Source organism: Fulmarus glacialis, unplaced genomic scaffold (assembly GCF_000690835.1).
Source record: "Fulmarus glacialis isolate BGI_N327 unplaced genomic scaffold, ASM69083v1 scaffold6094, whole genome shotgun sequence".
In the NCBI taxonomy this organism is placed as follows: Eukaryota; Metazoa; Chordata; class Aves; order Procellariiformes; family Procellariidae; genus Fulmarus; species Fulmarus glacialis.
Window position 1 is genome coordinate 4,740 of NW_009207297.1, and position 21,310 is coordinate 26,049.

Consider the following 21,310-nt stretch of genomic DNA (forward strand, 5'->3'; position numbering starts at 1 on the left):
AAGCTATGCAACGATGGGCTTTAATTAGATGGTAATTTATTTACCGGGGGAAAAAAAAAATTGGATTTTTCATCAGATACATCCTGTGAACACCAAACAGGAGTGCCATTGCCAAATGCTCCTTTTGGCATGCCAACGCCATGTACCTTTCCCCTTCCTGCTTTGTCTTCCACAGGTTGCCGTATCCAGGAATGCGGCACTGTGCTTATTAAAGGCTGAAATTATCCACGGGGTGGTTAAAAAAATGCTAATTACGGCCACTGAGTGAGATAACTGGTAATTTTGTAAAGTACATTTAGTCAAATAAGATTTTTTGGCAGCCGAATGTTGATGTAGCAGAATGTGCTTTTCTGATTGACATATGCTAACAATACTGCCTCCACAGTCAGGGGGAGGATAATTTACTTTTCATTTCCATTGGAAATGAGGTGAACCAGAATGTGGTAGATTGTTAAATCCCAGCTATGTGGTTTAACTGATTTGCTCAAAACCATGAATCAAATGATACCCTGCATCCTCAGTCCTCCAGGATCCATCATCACTTCCAGGAAACCAGCAAAGACAAATCTCCTCCTGAGATATTTTTCAGCTCCTTTTGAGTTTCTCAACCATTTCCCCAGGCATGCCCTTAAGGGGTGGCTGGACCAGACGAGAGTCTCTGCAATGAGAAATCCTCCCCAGCAGAAAATGGAGAGGCTGACAGCCATTTCATAGCATTTCCCAGCTGGCAGGCAGGTGTGCCATGGGGAAATGAAGTATGAGAGAAGCTTAGTCAGTCCAGGTGAGGTTTTACCAGCTCACCATCCTCCACATTTCTTCTCTCCGTTTTAATTGTCCTTCTCACATCCCTGAAGAAGAAGGAGGAAAAATTGCTCTGAGCATCCCAGCTCACTGCTGGAGGGGGCCGTGTCTCCAAAGACGTGGCACTGACGGAGACCAAGAATTTGGCTCTGCTGTCACCTCATTTATCAGACAACGAGGGAACATCTCTGGTCTCTGCCACAAAACTGCTGTCATAACCCGGAGCTAAAATTGTCCCTAAATCTCAGCTGCCCCTCATGTCCGCTCTGGGGGTCTTGCTCCTGATGGCAGGGGTTCCCGGGTGCTGCTTCATGGGATGCACCGGTGCAGTGCACCATGCCATGCTGCTGCTGCTGCGACCGGCGTTTCACGCTTCATTTGCTTTGTTGGACTTTATTTACTTACTTAGAAAAAAGGCCGGCTTGTGGGAAAACACAAGACACAAGTTCAAAGATCTTTTACGATCTCAGTAAAGGAACATTTTCTCATCAAAATACTTTGAATGAAAATATTATGAATAGTTCTGGTTCTGGGCTTTTTTTATTATAAATACTTTCAGTGGAGGTGTTTGACTTGCTACTGTATCTCCAGGAAGAGCCTTTAGCCTAATTTTTTACTTTTAACCACTTCAATGCTCCAAGACCTCGTAAAGTATCTACGAACACTCATTAACGGTTCTGTACCCCTCCAAAGCCGTGCGCTGACAGACCATGGGAACAGTCAGCTGTAGGTGGCTCAGGCGATTGAGTTTTGCTGGGAGCGAAGGTGACCTGTAAATGCCTGTAACATGTAATATTCCCCCTCCTCCCCTTCAGATACATACAAGACAAAAGTCTGGGCTTGTAGGAGGGATGGAAAAACCATCTTCTTCCAAAGTGGCCTCTGAGTCCGTGTTCCTCCAGAAGTCACCTTAGAGCACAAAAGAATAAACCTTTGCAAAACTTCTGATTTACAGGACTCATTTAAACCCTCTGGGGAGTCCCTAGTGAAGTTATGTGCTCATCTTCTCCATCACCATTGCGAGCGAGCTGATGTCTGCTTTTAGTGGTAACCCAGGGAAACCACGGCAGCAAAATAATTTGAGGGACGACTTGGCAAAAGCAAATCACGTCAGCTTGAAGCTCAGCAGAGCCAGGGGAGCAGTTTTCCATACAAGAGATTTAGGAAGAGTCATAAACCCAAGAAATGGTTTCTGCTTTTGTGTCACTTGATTTTTCTGGTCCCTTCCCCCGTGTCTCTCCCACACTCCTGTTTGGAAGGAAGAAGAAAACTCACATCATGTTGAATTCTCTGGTCTCACACAAAGTCTGATTTTTGTTGAGCAGACTGAGAGAGGCTGATAACTGCATTTTTTCCCTTCCAGAAGTGTGACAAATTCCATAAATTTCCATTTGTCTTCTCATGAGCTTATGAAGCCCCATCCCCAGATTTGCTCTGTCTTCTGTGTCCTGCAAAACCCTGCGTAATTTTAATGCTTCACGTTTCGGCTGGAATTAAAATCACCTTTCACAATAGAGGGCTAAGAGAAAGCTGAGGTGAAAAGTGCATCGTCGTTAGAGAGTCAGGGAGGCTCAGTGCCTGGGCAGGACAGGACCCCCACCGCCACCAAGAAGAGCTGGGAAGGTCAGTGTCACCGCCTTGAGGGGCCATGCAGACATTGTACCCCCGAGGACTGGCTGAGGCAGAGCGGGTGTCTCTGCCATGTCTTTGCATCCCTCAGGTGACCAGATATCTCAGGGATGCCTTCATGGGGACAGGGTCTGGGCAGAGATTTCTGCTGGGAGCTCGCCCTCAGATGGCATCCATGTCGTCACCGTCCTGCGCAGCGCAGCCAGAGCAGAGTGTTTCGGGTCTCTGAGTGTAACTGCTCAAGCAGTGCTGGAAGGGAAGGTTGTTGTTCTGTACGAGACAAAACACGATTTGGTCCTGAGGACTAATCCCACCCCACAGATGCTGCCAGCCTGGTGTTTGAATGGCTTTTAGGACTGCACTGATTACAGGAGCGACAGCAGCATGGAAGTGGGTTAGTGTTTCATTCTCTCCTGCCAGTGGCAAACATTGTACTATTAGATTTTCTTTCTTTTTTCATGAGGATTTAGCACACAGTCACAGGGTTTGTGGTGTCGGGTTTTTTTACATGAGAGAGCAGCCAGTGCTAAGCCTTTCCATGTACAGCTTTGTGCTTCTGCACTGTGCTCATGCTGCACGTCACTGCCCAGCACGGTGCTGAGCAGAAACCTCAGATCTGGTGGGTTTGCACTGATCCAAACACATCTGTTTTAGACAGAGAGGAAAATCAGACTGAACCACACTTGGTGATGGCAGAGATATGGCCAGAGCACTCTGCTTGTGCATCCAAATGACCCTGAATACAGAATTAGTTTAGATCTAGTATCACATAAGCTGTCCTTTCCATGGTGAGCCAACATAAAGCCCGAGACTCTCAAGTCAAAAATGAACCTGCACACTGTCTAAATCCTCCTTCCCAAGGCCAGAGTGATCTGCAAAGGTATATAAGGACACAAAGGCTCCCATAGGTGTTCACTGACAGCCGTAGCCACTTTAGTCCCACTGATGTTACGAGTTTCAGTGCTGTAAAAAATCCCATTAAACACCTATACAAGTCTTCCTCCTCCCGAAGACCTTTGAATGTGTAGTCCTGCGATCCCAGACCAGCTCCTCTTGAAGAAGGTGGGAAATTTTCCACTGGCTTTGAAGACGTGTTTGAGGCATCAGCTCCAGCAGTGTGCAAAGTCACCTGGAAATGAAGTGTTACCGCACAGACCTGCACAGTGCGCCGGGGTCCGGACTCGCACAACCCAGCAAGCTGCTCGCCGGAAAAAACACTGAATACAGAGCGTTTGTGGGAGGAGGAAAAGCTTTTCTAGCCTTTATGGTCCTCGAGAGTTTGTGTTTGCAAATAATTCTTTACACAAATTAAAACCTTCTGCCTCTGGGGAAAATATTGATTTTTTTTTAAACTATATGAGAGTTTTGGTACAAATCAAGATATGGAAAAAAATCTTTAAATACAGCCTTTCATAGAAAGCATGCAGTTTTCACATTTTTACCATGCCAATTCATAAAAGGGAAAGCCAATGCTATTCTAGACAACTTCCGAAGCTCTTTAAAGACTTCACAATACAATTATGTAATGAATCAAGGCTTTAAAAATAGCTTAGAAAAGACTTTTTGAGTTCTGCGTATTAGGCAAGACTAATTTATAGCTAGGGCAAAGGTTTTGAATGAAGGCCAATAAACTCTGAAGCTCAGGTGACAGAGTGAAGCATTCCAGAGTTGAGCATTTCCTTTTGCTGATGTGCAGACGTTGTTCAGCAGCAGGAAAGAAGGACATTCAGCAACTACAGCCATAGAAACTGGAGTGGGGAACTACAGGGCTCGTTTCTTAGTCCGATCCAGTAAGTCTGAGCAAGCCATTTCACCCCTGTGTGCACCAACGCAGCCCAGCTGCATCATGAAGGTTAAATAAATGCAGCGGGTTCTTTACAAGCACAAATTACTCTCTTAGTGAAACCGTGACATTTTGTACCAGCTGAGAACTTGGTCCCTACTGCTTAATGATCTTTCTTTGCGTCTTGAGGCGACTCCAAAAGATAACTCTTCTTTACATGCAGGAGGCTGTGAAATGTGTTATCTTTTAGAAGCTTAGAAAACTGCTATATATTTAACAAAAGAGGCCATTAACAGCTTGTAATGGTGGGGTATATCTAGGAATTTCCTCAGTCCACAGAGAAGCGCTATTATTATTATTATTACCAGCATAAACGAGAGATGATGTTCTCACCACGTGGGCTGCGAGAGACGAAACCCAGCTGGTACTTTTGCTAAAAGCGTTGAGCTCTGGAGCACAAAGCTGTATAGAGACTTGATCCATCTAAAGAAAACTTTGGCAACAACACCACTGCCTGTCTTCACCGAAAGAGGAGTTGCATCTTTCTCAAATTTGTGAACAAAGAAACTTAAGTGCTTCTGATTGCCAGTGCACCTGCTCCCCATGTGCTTATGTGCTTCTTAGTTCTTTCTTTTATGGATCCCCTGTAGCATCCTGGGGGTGTGGTTGGATTCTTTCTCCATCTTTCCGTTCATCTCCGGCATTTCTGAATCCCTACAGAGCAAAGAGACCACACATCTGCACTAGATACTGGGTGTCCAGCAAATGCTTGTACACCGAGGTGATGGTGCTGCGTGGGTGGGTGGGTGCAGAGGGGATGTCTCCATCCGAGCAGACGGAGCACCCGTTTGTAGATGAGGCTTTCTTGGTTTTGCAGTCTGCAGAGGGACGTGGGGTTGGCTTGGGGTGCAGGATTGCTTCTGTATTTTAGAGCACCGAGGTGTGAGATTTGTGGCTATCTGGGGAAGAAGTCAGCATGCCTTGTAACCCTACATAGGGCAAAGTTCCCTATTGGTTTTAGCAGTTTTATTTTTTTGTCATTTTATCACTTCTAATAAAATTACTTCCACAGTGATTTGGAGCACACAGTTTAGTTCTTGTTAATATTTTGAAATTTTAAAACTTGAAGGGGCTTTTGATTTGTCCCACACTCATCTCAGTGATGTGCTGAGCCTCCTCCTGAGCCGTAGAGCGGAGAGGACGAGCCCCGCGGGCACCCAGCCCTCGGTGCTGCAGGGAGGGTTAGCACGGCAGCTCAGCATCCCACCGCGGCAGCCTTGCCGCAGGCATGCAGGCAGATCCTACACGTGCCTCTGTTTCCCTGGGCTGCCGTTTGTTAAGCTCCGCTCCAGCGGGGTTTCTAGACAGCACAGAAGGCCCTCACAAAGCCTTCCTGCTTTTATTTGACACGAACAGTGACTTCCACTTGATTCAATCACTGCTTAATTTGATCTTCCATTTAATTTTATCAAAACTGTAGTAATCAAATAATTTGTACTAAAAACATTACAACTTCCACTTGTTTATTCCGATCAATTTTAATCCTTTAAGGCACAAGGTTTATTGGATAATTTGATTATGAGATAACAAAACGCTGTCATTAAATCTACAAGGAAAGGACAGAACACAAAAAAGAAAGTTAAAAAGATCCCAGGGACTGCTCATAATAAAGAAAAAATACAATAACATACTGTTATTTAGAAGTCACGGTGCGCACAGTGAAAGCTAAGAAGCATCCTGCTGTTCGTGAGATGAAAAGATCAATGGCATGTTTCGGTCGAGACATTTCTGGCAATGAACTGCACTGAAAAGGGGAAGACAACATAACTGAATGTGAACGAATTTGCCTTTTTTGAGTGTTGACCCACATGAATGAATGTATGTCAGCGGTGTTTGAATTTTCCCTCTCCGCAATAAGCCTTCAAAAGCCAAAGCCAGCAGAGTAAGAGGAAGGAAAAGATTTCCACTGCCGGCTGTTTATCTATTGCTGTGAGAAACAAAACACAATCTCCTGCTCCACTGATCCTTCTCATCCCTTGACCGTGCCACATCTCTCCCCCGCAGGTCAACACTTTCATCTCCTTCGTGTTCCCCATGGTCGTCATTTCTGTGCTCAACACCATCATCGCCAACCAGCTCATGGTCATGTTCAGGCAGGCTGCCCAGGAAAACCAGGTCTGCACCATCGGCGGGCAGCAGACGATGCTCAGCATGTCCATGGAGCCCAGCCGCGTGCAAGCCTTGAAGCACGGCGTGAGGGTCCTACGTAAGTATTCAAATCTTTTGGCATGGAACTGGCTAGAGGTGTCTAAGTAAATATGATTTGAAGAGTAATAGGTTGAAATTGGTAAATGCTTTCAGCCAAAACATATTTTAACTTAAAATTAGCTCTTTTTGGAAATCCACATTGCCCCCAGATGTTTTGACATTTGCCAAAATTGTCCAGTTCTTGTCTCAAAGCCCCAAACTTTGGAAAATAAATTTGTTCGTTTTCTTGGTCTCTTTCCTTCTTCATCTATTTCTTGCTGAGTCACCAAGAGTTTTCTAGGGAACTTTATCCTCTATTTTCCACTATTTTCTTTTTCTCCCAGAGTCACTTTTGTGAGTCCTAACCTTCCCGTAAAGGATTAAAAAAAAATCATACAGAGAAAGGAAGCTAGAGAGAGATTTAAGTATTTTTTCATTAATTGTGCTCAATGGGGGAGAAGTTGAGAAAAAAATATATATATTTCACATTCTGTGAAACAGAAACAACTTGATAACATCAAGCTTTCCTGTTTCTTTTTCTATTTCTGGCCAGCTCCAGCCTGAACACCTCTCTTTCAGCTGGTGCTGGTTTTAGGCTTTGAGTGTGACCAGGGTCTGGTCTAGTTTTAAAACCAAACTTATTTCGTGATATTGGGTTTGAAGAGATCAGCTAGAGTGGACACATAGCACAGGGTACACAGCCCCACTGGCATTGCCCGTGGTAAATTAGATGTGCAAATTCCTCTCAGCTGTTACCAGCAGAGGCTTTGGAAGCCCGGTGTTGGTGGTTTCCTTCCCCTGCTCCCAAGGTAAAAGCAGGAGCCGCTCTGAAGGTGTGTGAAAGATCAGCTTTCCCCCAAAGATACACACATAGGAGAAAGGAGTTTCTCACAATCAATCACAGCTTTAATTCAGATTTCAATTTTCCTCTCTCTCTCAGAAAAAAAAAAGGCCAAATGACTGAGATTAAAAAAAAAAAAGATTTTTGATTAATTCAGACTCTTCCTGGTGTTTCTCCTCTTCAAAACTCTGATAATAGCAAAACTGATTTGATAGCAAAACATTCCTCACGTAATCCCATACACCTGGTGTTTTATAATATCCCAGAAATAACTCCACTGCAGACTCGAAAACCTGAAGCGAGACAGTGGCAGGGGCGATGGCTGTGTTCTCTACAGCGAGAGCATTCCCCTGTTCCTGTCTTGCACATAACGTCTCCCCGAGTCAAGTGTTCAGCTCTGGGGTAAGGTGACTGCGATTTATTGCCTTTCCTGGGGGCCAAATGTCTCACCATAAACTCCGCAGAGTTCCCAAGGGACACGTTGTGCACCCTGCTGTGAGCTGCGCTTTACCTTCTCCCACCAATATTGCACCCAACGTTTTGCAGACTCTGACCCAGGTAATCACAATATATTTAAAAAAAGACATTTTTTGCCCCAAGCCAAATTAGTATGCAGCAGAAATAAAAAAAAAATGCTGCTTCTTATATGATTTTCACTAAATTTTGCAGCCCTTCGAGGGCTGGCTATCTAAATATATTTCATCCAAATTCCCAAGCCCTGTTCTGGAAAATACCTTCATCCATATTTCACATGCAATAAAGGGTTCACGTTTGCACATGCAATGTCTCAAACAACATTGATAGCTGTGAGCACCAGTGGCCATTTATGAACTGCTCAGGTGGGTATTCATAACTTCGTGGAGAAACTAGACAGAACTTTGGTCTCCATGGATGAAGACAGAAAGAGATTCTTTTTTTTTTTATTCTTCCAAATAACCACATTTAAGGTAATTGCAAATAATCCTTTTCTTTGGCCTTTGCTTGTTGATATATAGAGCTAAAGAACAGACCTGCTCACACACAGAGACACTCTGAAAAAGCAAAACTAGCCCAGCATTTTAATGATTCAATCAACAGCAACTTAAGCCTTGCATATACCGCTTTATTCCTTTTCTTTCTCTGCAGAGTTTTGGTTCAGACAAAGGTTAAATAAAAGATCCTGCACCCAGGAGTTGAGCTGTACTGCAAAATACTGGATGGCTTAATTAAATAAGCTGAGGAAAAGACCAAGGAATCTGGTAGCTTAGACTGACAGATGATAAAGCAAAAGGTCTTCAAAAATAGTACCCCAAAAAATCCAATGAAGTATGCCGGTACTGGTTATAAACTGTGAGAGTCCTCGTGCATATTAGATGGTGAGAGTTAGCAGAAAGCTTTCTGACCAGTGCTTTCCATGGCAAAGCTCTTGGTAGCTGAAGTGCTTTGGCCAGGGCCCCATTTTCAACAAGGAAAGAAATCCCTAGAGAAGGCACCAAGAACCTCCATGAGATTTTTCCAGCTGTTTTTCACGAGGGATGCATCCCACGCAGCGCGCTATGCCCATGCCATAGGCAAGCCACCCTGTGCACCCCACCTTCAAACACCGTGGTGGGAAATGCCGACTGAGAAAAAGGAGAGAAAAACGCAGAAGACATTAAATACCCTGCAATTATCGTGTCAGGCTGCGGTTATTTACTGTCTCTGCACCCCGGTTAACCATCACCCACCCGGGGACAAGAAGCGAGCCTTGCTTCAGGACTGACATGCCAGTCCCTCGGTTCCCCGCTATCTTTTTTGGTTTCTTAATGCTTCTGCCTACTGCCATTAAGCGAGAAGCTGCCTTTTCTCACTTGCGCTACAACTTCTCACACCTCTCTCTCTCCTTTTAGTATTGTATACTCTTTTAACGTCAAGAGGAGAGAGCTCTTCATGAATAATAACAGAGGGATCTAAATTTACACCTGCCGTTCCCTGGGCATTGCTCGGTGGTGGTGGAAGAGCATCCCTCACCAACAGGACCACGTTTCCTCTGAGGCACTGAAAAACAGCCCTTCTTTCTCCGAACAATAAGCTTAATTTTCTTCTTCTTCTCCAGGCAAATTTTTGCTTTTGTTATGTACTGCAAAAGCTGAGAAAAGTTAGCGAAAGCGAGGGCTTCAGTCTGGAGCCTGAAATGGTGTAAAAGTGGGTCAGAGGTGGCACCGTGGGCAGCGATGCACAGATACTACCTGCATCCCCGCAGTGCCAGCCCGGCAGCAGGGCTGAGCTCCCTTCCCTGCTGGGAAGGCAATGAGAGAGCGGCCACTTGCTCCTTTTCTGGACTGAGGAAGATCCAGCAAATAAGAAATCCACCGTCAGTTTTGTCTGTGATTCACCACATCATGCAGAAAGGCTTTTTTTATCTAGCAAGTGTGAGTGAAATCCTGCTTCGTTTCATTTTTCAGAGGCACTTGATTACTGGAGGTGCTTGATTCACATCTACTTTTGTCACCTGTTCCTCGCAACTTTTTTTTTTTTTAAATAAACCAGGCTTCTGAGCTGTCTGAAAAGCAGCAAAAAATAAACAAGGACGCATATGATTTACCCTGGGATCCATGGAAGCCAAAACCATGTACGCAGTCTAGGCTAGTTTATGGAAGAGGATGGGAAAAGAAAAATGACACTTGTCCACACTAATAAAACCGTTGGCAGAAAATCAGAGCTTCATGGGGGTCAAAGTATTTTCCATTTCCAAAAGTGAACTTTGGCCTGAAGTACAGAGAGCTTGATTTTGTTTTAAGGGTGAAATGTTTCAGAACTTGTAAAACTAGTGCTCAGAAAAGAAATTTTTGCAGTTCATGGTGTGCAGAGCTGTTGGATGAGATCAGAGCAGCAAACACCTTCAGATCTACTGAGATTATATATTTATTTACATTGAAGTAGGAGCTAAAAGTGGTCAGGCTAACAGCTTCATTCAAAACATCCACAACACTTATTCCTCCTCTTTGGTAGCATTTATGTATTTTCTTGGCTCTGTCTGACTTTGGTCTTGTACAAAATAATTAGGGAGATCAGGATCAAGGAACATGTCAGCCCTGCTGCCTGGGAGCCAGCTCGTTAATTCATTAAGCATGTGATTTCTGATTGTAATCCCCTCTCTGCTGTCAGCGTTCACCAGGTGTGAGGATCCAAATTCAGAGAGCTCGAGGCGCTGGCAGCTTCCCAGATCTTTTGTGAGGATAAGAGGGCAACGTCTGCCGCAGCGCTGCCGCTAAAAATACCTGCCGCTAAGAGATTTCATACCCTCCTTCATCCATCCAATGTATCTTCCATTTCTCCAGTTATAAACCTCCTCCAATTTTTGTTATTATTCCTTGGCTGTATTGTAGGAGTGCTGGGAAGCTGAGTCTCTTGGGTGCTGTGTGATGTTTCATGGAAGAGTGAAGCTTCTCTGATGGCATAGACTGATACGCCAATCATTTGATAAGGTAGAAAACATCCTAAATAAATCCAAACCATAGCAGACTACAGTCTTAAACACACACATGCACACACACCCCCTTCAGAATAAGCAGCCTCCAGCAGGTAAAACCTCACATACGCTGCCCAGACCGTTGCATACTGTATCCAGACATCGAGAGGCAATATAAATCTTCCCCATCTCAGTTTCACAGTTCCAAACAGCTGCTCAAAATTGAGGGCATATTTGAGCCTGGTTCAAGCTGAAAGCACTGTTTGGCCAACACATCTTCTCGAAAGGGGACAGTTTTGTGACATGGACACATTGTCCCCATCAGTACACCAGCCTGCAGCCCATTCTCCTCCGAGCAGCCCTCAGCACCTCCCCGATTGCCCGTCAGGTTCCTGCCGTGGATGGAAGGAAGGAGTTGCGGAACGGCACAGCTGAGATCTCATAACAATGTTGAGACAAACGGGTGGACATCAAGGGCAGGTTTTGCACGTCCCTGGGTGGACGTTGGCTAAGCCTATTAAAATGTGATCGGTGCCAGGTAGCATTTGCTCCGTTACAGAAGCTGCTTAGTGACAGCAATTATAAAGCACTTAGAGAGGTTTAACCAATTAAAAGAATATCCTTCAGTCTCCCATAGCTGGCTGGGTGATGCCTCAGTAAGATGCTTTTTAGGAGACAAAGTCAAACCGTTTTTTTTTATTGAATATCTAAGAATTTTTAAATTATGATTTTGGGGTCTCTGCATTTCTTCAAGTCATACTAGACAAAGGCCAAGTTACTGAAGTATCCATGCAACCTGCATTTCATTAATAATTCCGCTTCTGACAAATGTTTTGAAAAGTTCATTCATTTCTCCTCATCGATGTTCCAAGTCTGAGCTATCCATTTTAGGAGGAGAATATCACTATGAGATTTAGTGTAACCATCCCACAAACAGGAATAACAAATAGCAAATACTTTGCAGCCACAATACACAGAAGAGCACCGGTCTGAAAATCTGCTCCTTAAATGGTTGTATTTCATAATTACGATATTCTAGGGAAACCAGATTTGTCCATGAATCATTTCTTTTGCAAGAAAGGAACTAAATTCATGGCAGTTTGTATCCCTAATAAAAAGTCTGAGCAACTGCAAGTGGAGTTCAGCAAAACCCCTGTGACATTAAGCGTGAGTGGAAGCTGAGTTTAACAGCTGGAGTGTCACATTGAAATTCAAGAGGATAAATTAGCTTTATAACAGTTGTATATATTTCCCAGAGATGTTTGTACACATCGGTTTACAGCCTGCCAAGTGACATAAAGAGAGCAGTATCGGAGCGCTCCATAAACACCCTCTGAGGAGCAGAAAGGGGCCACGGCTGCACCTCTCGAGACTCCTTTTTCTCCTCTCCCAAGACATGTCCCCTGGCTGGCACTGCAGCTCAGGCTGGCGAGGCATCTCTACTGGGATTCAGGCTCTTGTGGCTGCATCTCTGAAGACAACCCTAGGGCTGGTCAAGGCCAGCAAGCAGATTTTCCAGGCGCTAAACCCTGTCCACGTGAGTGTTTAAAAAGCTAACTAACCGATGGGTTTTTAAACATAAAGTCTGGCCAGGGCCTTAGTCACTGCAGAAGCATGCAGCAAATACAGCCCCAGCGTCCCCCTGGGGAGCAGAAACCATTCTGGGGAGAACAAAGGGCACGTGAAACTCAAAGCTGGAGGGGAAAGAAGAAAGGGGCTGCAGAGGATGCCAGTTAGGGTTATACCTGATCGTATCAAATAGAAAGAGCCTTGAACCTGGGGAGGAGAAGACAGGCGCCCTTATATATCCTTCAAAGGGGAAATTTTCTTTCTTCTTCCTTCTTCTCCAAACTCCTGGACATCCCCGGGGGGAATGGCAGGAAGGAAGTTTAAATGGAATCGAGCAACTTCTTCTTTAATTTCCAAAAAAATAATTACCTTAAAAGGAAACTGGGGAAGAGACCCCAGTTTGCACTGGGTCAGCAGTGACGTGCTGTTTGTTGGAGCCTGTTCTTGGGTTAGCTTTAACCTTCATTTTCTGCCTTGCTTGGACGAAACCGGTGCCAGTGGACGATTTAATCACCGGCATGAGCAGGGGCAGGAATTCACATCCATTTTCAAACCTGTCAGCTGAAGCCATTGAAAATCAGGACTGGAGAATATAGTCTGAGTAAAATACGTTGGTTTTGCATGCCAAAAGGTTTTTCTATTCACTCTGCTGTCTCGCCACCATTAACAAAGAAGTATTTAGGGGACTGTGGCTCCTTTCAAGCAAGATAGCATCTTCTACCCCATAATCCAAAAAAGAGACACAAAAAGAGACAATCCTCCTCCAGTAGGAAAAAGAGAAGGAAAATAATACAGAAAGATAAACAGCAGATCTCTGGCTGCTGGGAATGGAAATTACACTGCTCTGTAACATGTGCAAGAGCACAGGGGGGTTGTATCCAGCAAATGCTGCATGTTTGCAGTGGTGTCTATAGGAGCTGAGGGCTCCCCAGGCCCATTGCTATTCCCAGTTTCTCCTTCTTTGCTCTCCTGAGTACTACTGGTGTATACTGGTGGTCCTCAATCTCCGCTGGTTATCTACTTTTATGGAAATCCTTTCTTTGCAGCCTTTTGACCCAAATACCAGCATAAGCAGTTTTAATTTTATTAGGCTCATACCCACCCTTGCAGCTGCCATAATCCCTAGTTTAGGGCCCACTGGTATAAATATTGCCTACGACCTGTCAGGTAGTGCATCATGTTAATATAAACAGCGCCTCGAGGTTTAACTAGGCACTGCCAGCTACATCTACACTTGGCCCAGCTTTTGCCATCTCTCATATCAAGCGGCACGGTGACATTTGCTTCCCTTTGTGAGAACTTCTCTTGTAATGGCATTGACTAAATGAGTATATAAACCCCAGGAGCTTTGAATACACAAGGAATGTTTCTCCAGAAATCAGCATTAATGCAAATCCCTGACATGAGCCCCATAACACTGTCATATACGTTATTCTGTACCAGCTGGAGTGTGCATTCCTTGGCAGCGTTGGAGACACATGGCCACTGATGAGCTGAAATGCAGAAAAGGCTGAGAGATGTTGTTCAGATGGGTCAGTACATACCCAAAGAGCTCCTGCCTTTGCTCAAGAATTACAACACGCTGTTCCCCAGCTGTATGCATTTCATCTCCCCTTGAAATGCAGAGAAAAAGAAATAAATTGGCCAAAACAATCTGAACAAAACTATCAAGAAAGGATGTATCTGAGGTTCTCTGGTGGCCTTAGCAGCAGCGAAGGTGGTTAAAAGAGGGAGCAGCATCTCTTTTCTCCCGCTCCTGGAGAGAAAGGAGAGGATGGAGGGATGCCCTCGCCCAGGGCCACCCCAGAGCCGCAGGGCTGTGACTCAGCACGACCCCAGAGGGGATGGAAGAGCTAAAGCGAGGAAGAAAACACCATCCAAATGCTTTGCACTGCAGCGGATCCCTGGGGTCTCGCGTGAATCGGCAGCGGCCGCAGATTGCCCATCGCCGTCCCAGTGCTCTGAGTCACGCCAAGCCTCAGATGGCCCCAGAAGAGGGACGAGGGGCTCAAAATCCCTCCCGTGGCTCCCACGCTCAGCCGAGCTGGCCACCAAGCACCCACCAGGGACTTTTTACACATGATGTATTGCTCCATGCTCACGCTAACCCAACGTGAGTTTTTCGAGTTACTGGCCCTGGAGAAGGGCTGTCTCCCAGCATCAGCCACAGGATACACACAAGGTAAAATAAAGTACTCGGTGCAGTCTAATATAATTTAACTTCCAGGATTGCTTCCACATCTAGTTTAGTCTGAAAATCAAGACTGGCACGGTTTAAATCTTCTTTTGCACAATGAAAAAGATGTCACTCAAAATTTATGTTTCCTCTGCAGGACTTCCTGCGCGATAAACAAACAAGGGCTCGTCTCTCTGCTGCTTCTCCTTCCTCTCTCCCCTTCTTCCTTGGGATGCGGTTCAAACAGACAGAGAATAGAACCATTATAAGACAAAATAGAAAGCCACAGGATGCAATAATTCAGTTTTTAATACACTTTTAAATTGGGAGTTTGATTTAGAAGGGAAATGGAGATGCAGCTCGCTGGAAGGATCATTCCCCAGCATCCCTGGCAGGTCAGGGTCGGCTTGCTCAGCTCTCCTCTCCGCTCCCCAGCCCTGGGCTCGCAGGCTTGGCACCTCGTTTGCTCAAATGTGGGAAATATCGGAAGTTCATAGAGCAGCCCCGCTCCTATTAAAACCGCATGGAATTAATTAGAAATGAGGGATGGGTCTGGTTTATTTTTAGCTCAAAAAATAGAGGCAGCAAATCTCCAACCTCACAAACACCATTCCGGACAGTCACCCCCACCACACGTTGGGTCGAATCCTTCCCCAGGCAGTGCTCAGCTCCACCAGGCTGACCTGCTCCATCTTACTCCACCGAAGAAACCCCTGTGTGAAGCCTCAAGACAGTGGAGAACAGGTTCTAGGAGCCAGTAACAATAATAAAAAAATCATTTTGGCAGCCACCTTGCCCATCATTTGTTTTACAACTCATCTGTTTTGATAAGCATGTGCCCGGGGAGGCACAAAGACAGCAGCAAAAGGCACCAGGTATCAGGCAGAAAAGGGCACTTTCACGCGGTTAGATGAAAGTTTAACACGTTCCCGTGTTTCAAATTCATCCCTGGGGAGGGGACCCAAGCAGGCAGGATTGCCACCCTAAATCTGCTTGTTCCCTTGTATGATAAAATTGAAGCATACGGATTAAGGGTGACGAATACAGGTCAGGGTCTCCTAATCTGCGCGGCAGAGGCTGGCGGCACAGAACCGCACAGCGTGCTACCCAGCTGGGATTTCAAAATCAGACCGTAAGTGTCTCCAATACACTATGTGTTTAATAGAGTTTTAATTGCAGAGTGATTGCATGTGATATTACTGAATTACCACAGATTACTTGACTATTTGTTTGCTGAGGTTAAACAGATAATTCTCTCAATATGTGTTTTTGCTGCTATAGATGCCTGCCTCCATATTATTTGGAGCATTGTCTGAGCAACAGAAGCAGAGATCCTTTACCAGGAGAAAACCGCTTTCATTTAACCTGTTGGTAAATTTAACAGGCAGATGTCTGAGACTTAAAATTGGCTGTAGAAAGAATCCAGATCCTGCTGTTCTTAAAGAGCTGCATGCAGGGGTAAGCAGCTGGGAAGTGCCAGTGCATGGAGGTTTCTCCAAAAATTATGATGTGCACAAATGAACTTCTGTCGGGAGCCATTTGGGAAGCTGCTTTCACTGCCTGAAAACCCAGTTAATCCTGTACAGGCACTGGGAAAGCAGAGGGACTGGAGGTGTGATGTTGGCTTGTTCCCGTTGGCCCGAGGCTGATGGATGGAGGGGGAGAGGCTGGAGAGTATCGCTTCTCCTGTGGCCCCTGGGAGGGATCTCCTGGGAAGTCATGGGTGGACTGCTCCATGCAGGGCAAACCAAAGGTCCATCTGGCAGAGAAATTAATTTCTGGAGGTGGCCAAAAGCAGGTGCCCCGAAATGTGAAAGAGCAAGGCAGGCATCAGCGCTGCCTCCGAGCTTCCTTCCAGACCTCCCCGCTTCTCCTGTGCCACTTGTCCTTTCTGGGCTGTCCCCATCAAAGTCCCAGCAAAGCTCCTCCGGGCAGGATCACACGCAGGTCAAATTCATTCACTTGACGGCATCTGAGGAGCTGCAGGCCGTCTAGTCATGAATGACATCTGCGATCACAGTGACCATATAGCAGCCAAAAATACTCAGATTGAAATAATGAATTCACTTGGGACAAGAGAATAAAAACAAACCCTCTAGCCTTCTTTCCAAAACATGTCCCTTCAGCTGCCTAAAACTTTATTGAATAAATGGCTTTTGCAGCATTCCTGGAAGGTGCTCTCATACACCATGCAGGCTGATGCTAAAAGAATATAACCGTCTCCATTGTTAGTTATGTGTTTAATAAAAGAGATAGCACATGGAGATGAAGTAAGGCCGTGAGTACGGAGCTGGACACCAGGAATTATTTAATTTCTGTACAAATTAGGCAGTGACCCTGCTAGTGATGACACCCACAAGAAATAGGGCACAGACACTTCCTTCCCCGCTGTGTTACTGAAGCCTCCCCGTGTCTCTTGACTGAGTAACGCTGATGGGGAGATGCAACCACAGCCAGACTTGCTCCTCCTGGACCGCGTTTTTCAAGGGAAACACATCTGCATATCTCCTCTATGAGCTATGGCATAGTCCCTGTGGGATGACAGCGTCTGGGTTTGGGACACATCCACATAAATATTTTCAGTCCCAAGGCAGAAGGAAAAGCAGCCTTTGCCTCCACGTGCCAAATCCGCATTGCACTGGTGGTGCGTAGCTGTGTAAGAGAGCTTTGCTGCTTCCCGGCCCTTTACAGGTCACATAAAGGACAAGAGTGATGTGGCCCTTATTCTCTGTAGAGCAAATTTGGGATAAAAAATTAACATAATTATTTTATTTAGCCTTGATTTTCTTCTTGTCTTTTATGGTATTATGTTTTAACTGAGATTTCTTTATTTCCTGCTAGGATTCTGCCAGAATCCTGTCATTTCATACGGAGGTTGAAATGCATATTACAAAAGGAAACAAATCTTTCCCTTGATTGCCTGATATATCTGCTTTTTAATCTAGATTGACAAACGTGCTCTACCAACAGCACTTTTAACCTTCAGAGTTGTTGCATTTTATTTTCCATTGTTTGATGTCGGCAGGAATCTGGAAAGGAAAAAACCGTATCGTCTTTCTCTGCTTACCCTTTAATTGATCATTTTTATTATGGCAATGTCCAGACCCAAACATCTTGTAATCACTGCCTCAGGTATTGCACAAACGTAGAACAAAAGGACGAGCCCTGCCAGCAGAAAGCAGCTCCTGAGGCTGTTTAATGATCCCCAGCCCCGTGGGGACTGCGGCCAGTGGCTCCGCGTAACAAACTAATGGGATTATAGTTTCCCTGGCTCCCTGGCTACCTGGATGAAAAACATACACTAACTGCCTCTGCGAGTACTTTGGACAAACTACCCAGTGCCACAAGGGCATGAAACACAAGGACAGATGCAAATACAGTTTCATTTAAGCCAGTGTCTGAACTAGGCATCAGCAGTCCTTGATCTGTATTGTACCTTCGTTTGATCACAATGTCACTGCCCCCGTGCTTATTGCTGGTTTCTATTATTTCTGTTATGTTTGTTTTTACAGACGTTTGCAGGCTGGTTGTCCCTCAGGGTTATTAATTCTTTGCACAACGGCAACAGAAGAACAAAGCGGGGCTTTAGGAAAACAGTTTACAGCGATAAACACCACACAGACAGGTCCTTTTTTCACCCCCGATGAAGAATTGCTCACGAAAAGTAATGGGCTTTTTTCATACCTTGCAGGTGCTGTGGTGATTGCCTTCGTGGTCTGTTGGCTCCCGTATCACATTCGGCGTCTCATGTTTTGCTATGTCCCCTCCAGTCACTGGACAGAGTGAGTCACGAGGCGGGGGACGCGCTCCCCCCGTGCCAGGAGGGGGTGCGGGGTCCGGCTGGAGCTGGGGCTGCCGGGGCACCAGCGGACTTGGGGATGGAGGTGGGGATCTGGGACCGAAGGCGTTCTCCGTGCGAGGGGTTGAAGCCTCAACCTCCTAATTGTTGTTTTAGTTTTTTCTTTTGGATTTCTTACCATGATTGCTAGCCAAATTGAGAGTCCCAGTTTTGTCACCAAAATCCCCCAGGTGTGGGTGAGGGAAGCATTAGCTTGAACCAAAATGCCCCTTGTTCTTCTGTGGCTGTGACCACAGACTTGCCCCCGTTAACAACAGTGATGGATATTCACCTCTGACAGTCCCTGATGCAATGACATTTGGAAAGGGGGGTTTCATACATCCGAAGTGGATTGCTGTCTCCGTGGTGGAGATACCGATCACCGGCCCTGGGATGGAGCAGCTCCTGTCAACACACAATGTAGCTCCACAACGCCATTAGTGATAGGAGAGATTACATAGGTGGGGAAATAACTGCGTTGTTTACTGAGTCTGGGGCAGGTTATTTACTGGGTTTTGCAGGGAGTGGATCAAAATTAAATACTAGTAGTTGCTACTGATCAGAAAATGTCCGAATTCTCAGAGAATTTAGGGATAATTGCATGCCTACGCTGAATGCACGTGCGCTGTTCACAGACGTGCAAGGGCACACAAGCAGCTCCGTGCAGCCTTTCTGCCACATCAGGCCAGGTTCCTCAGCAAAGCAGCCATGGAACTGATTGCTCATTTTAAATACGCAATTAAGCATTAATGCTGTCTGGGGATAAACACCCAGGTAGCCTGAGATGCCATGAGATGCGTTCAGTGAAAAATGTGTCTTTTCTCCCCTGGTGTTACGTTCCTTTTCTCTCTGGGTCTGGGTCTGTTTCCTGCAATGAATAGGAAAGGAAAAAAAATCTACAATACCAAAAAGCAGAGAACTATAAGACATTAAAATTTCATAAACTCCAAGCACAAAAAATAGTAATTTACGAGATAGCAGTCGACTGAATGGAATTGTACAGCCATCCGTAGTAAAAACCAAAACCTATCTTCAATGATGAAAACAGAGCTCTAGGCACACACTGGGACAAACTGTTGTTTCTTGTTTGCTTTCCTATATGAAAAGCACTTAAAGCAGCAATCAATTATGTAACGACTGCATTTGCTTTGAGCAAGAGGGGTAGAGAAGTCTGTCTGCAGTTAGTGTGAATTTATGCATTGTGGTTGCATTCACATATTATTTTTCTTCTTTTAAAAGCCATGAGCGATTTTAAGAAAACATTGAATTTACAGGCATATTATGAATGGTGAACTATCAGTATGGTAGCTAATCAAGAGCTTGCAGCAGCTTGACGTGTTCATTTACAAATGCATGTGCCTGCCGCTGAAGAAGAGAAATTTTTGCTGTATTAATTCTTCACAACTACATAGAGAAACTCTGCTTGTAAGAGCTGGATGGGCCAGGCAGTATTTGGCAGTGCTGAGGGGGTGTGGAGGGACCGGTGATGTACTCCAGCACACGTCTATTTATCTTTTGTTAGACAGTGCTCAGACTAACAAAAAGGTCTGCAATTTCCACTCAGATAAATGATCCTGGGGAACATTTTCCTGAAAATGAGACCCACGTTGTTTATAAATGCTTTACCAGCTCAGAGCTGTTGATCTCAGTTGTCCCAAGGAAAGATATTTCCAAAAGAAGAAAAAAAAAACCTAAGCATTTTCAACCAATTCTAGCTGAAAACATTACATTGTGATGGTCAGGATATGTTTCAAAAGCATGCTATCATCAGCTTGACCCCAGAATAGAGAATGCTATCCCAGATTACAGACAAATCCCAACCTAGGGACCCATTGATGAGCTGATGCAGCTCACACTGCTGGGGGAAGAAGAGAGCTGCATCTGTTACTGGATCTTGGCTCTTCGGCAGGCTCTGTAGACCAGAACTGCAGCCAAAAAGTCAAGCTAATGTATATGCATGACACAGAAACAAATTTCCATCTGGCTTCTCAGTTTCCAGAATGCTATTTTCGAAGACAAAGTGAACACATGAGGTAAATATCACGTCCGGACCCAGGGAATAAATAAGTTTCTAACTGCTAGAGATTGGGGTAAGACCTTTGTAGAGGCATTTGAACTACGTTTGGCCAGTCCCAGTTGAAAACATAGATGTTTTCCTGGTGGCTCATGCACCATTGGTAAGCTCGTGTCCCCAACCAAGAAAGGTTAGCTCATGTTTTTCTCAGTCTTGTGACTTTGAATTATTTCAGTTCTCCACACTCTATTTAGATTTTTATCTTTCATCTGTACTTGCAGTTTCCTTTTCAACTTCTACCACTACTTCTACATGCTGACAAACGTCCTCTTCTACGTCAGTTCGGCAATCAACCCCATCCTCTACAACCTGGTGTCTGCAAACTTCCGACAGATCTTCCTCTCTACACTCGCACTCCTGTGCCTGCCGTGGAGGAAGAAGAAGAAACGACTGGCCTTCACCAGGAAATCCAACAGCATCTCCAGCAACCACACATTTTCCAGCCAGGTCACAAGGGAAACTACATACTGAAGCCAAAGGAGGAAGGGAAATGCATTTCACCATGGAGTCAAAACTTGAGAGAGACCTTTGTGACTTTCATGCATGGTCTCCAAGTTCACGTAACACAAGTGTGTTTAGCAAAGTCATTTTTGTTGGAAAAATAGGCTTTGTGCTGCCAGTAACTTTAAGGTTATTTTAAAGCATTGGCCTTGCCTCTTGTGAGTATTGTCTACACGTTTTGTAACTTCAGTCCGGCATAAATCCAGGTGCGGTGTTAACTGGGAAGCCAAAATATGTTAAACTTAGGCAAAACCATACTGCATTTCATCCTTTTCTCAGTGCAGAGATGCCGTGTTCACATCCAAGGGTTTGAGATCACGTCTCTTGGTGGCACCGAGCAGAGAGTCTGCTGAGGAGAAAGCAGTTTTGAACAGAAAGGGATGTGTTTGGAGAATGGACATGTTCATCTATGGGATGTTCA

General features: G+C 45.1%; 1 protein-coding gene across 1 annotated transcript; it reads left to right on the forward strand.

Annotated features, from left to right (window-relative positions):
* The first annotated feature begins 6,280 nt into the window (after positions 1-6,280).
* Positions 6,281-20,997, forward strand: LOC104072210 (neurotensin receptor type 1-like). The gene is made up of 3 exons (XM_009576028.1): positions 6,281-6,479; positions 18,168-18,258; positions 20,610-20,997. The coding sequence occupies exons 1-3, from the start codon at positions 6,308-6,310 to the stop codon at positions 20,857-20,859; spliced, it is 513 nt and encodes a 170-aa protein (XP_009574323.1). The 5' UTR covers positions 6,281-6,307; the 3' UTR covers positions 20,860-20,997.
* The last annotated feature ends 313 nt before the right edge of the window (positions 20,998-21,310 follow it).

Coding starts and splice junctions, on each gene's coding strand:
- LOC104072210 (XM_009576028.1), top strand. CDS start 6,308: ATGGTCGTCATTTCTGTGCTCAACACCATCATCGCCAACCAGCTCATG. Junction 6,480..18,167: donor GCACGGCGTGAGGGTCCTAC/GTAAGTATTCAA, acceptor CATACCTTGCAG/GTGCTGTGGTGATTGCCTTC. Junction 18,259..20,609: donor CCCTCCAGTCACTGGACAGA/GTGAGTCACGAG, acceptor CTGTACTTGCAG/TTTCCTTTTCAACTTCTACC.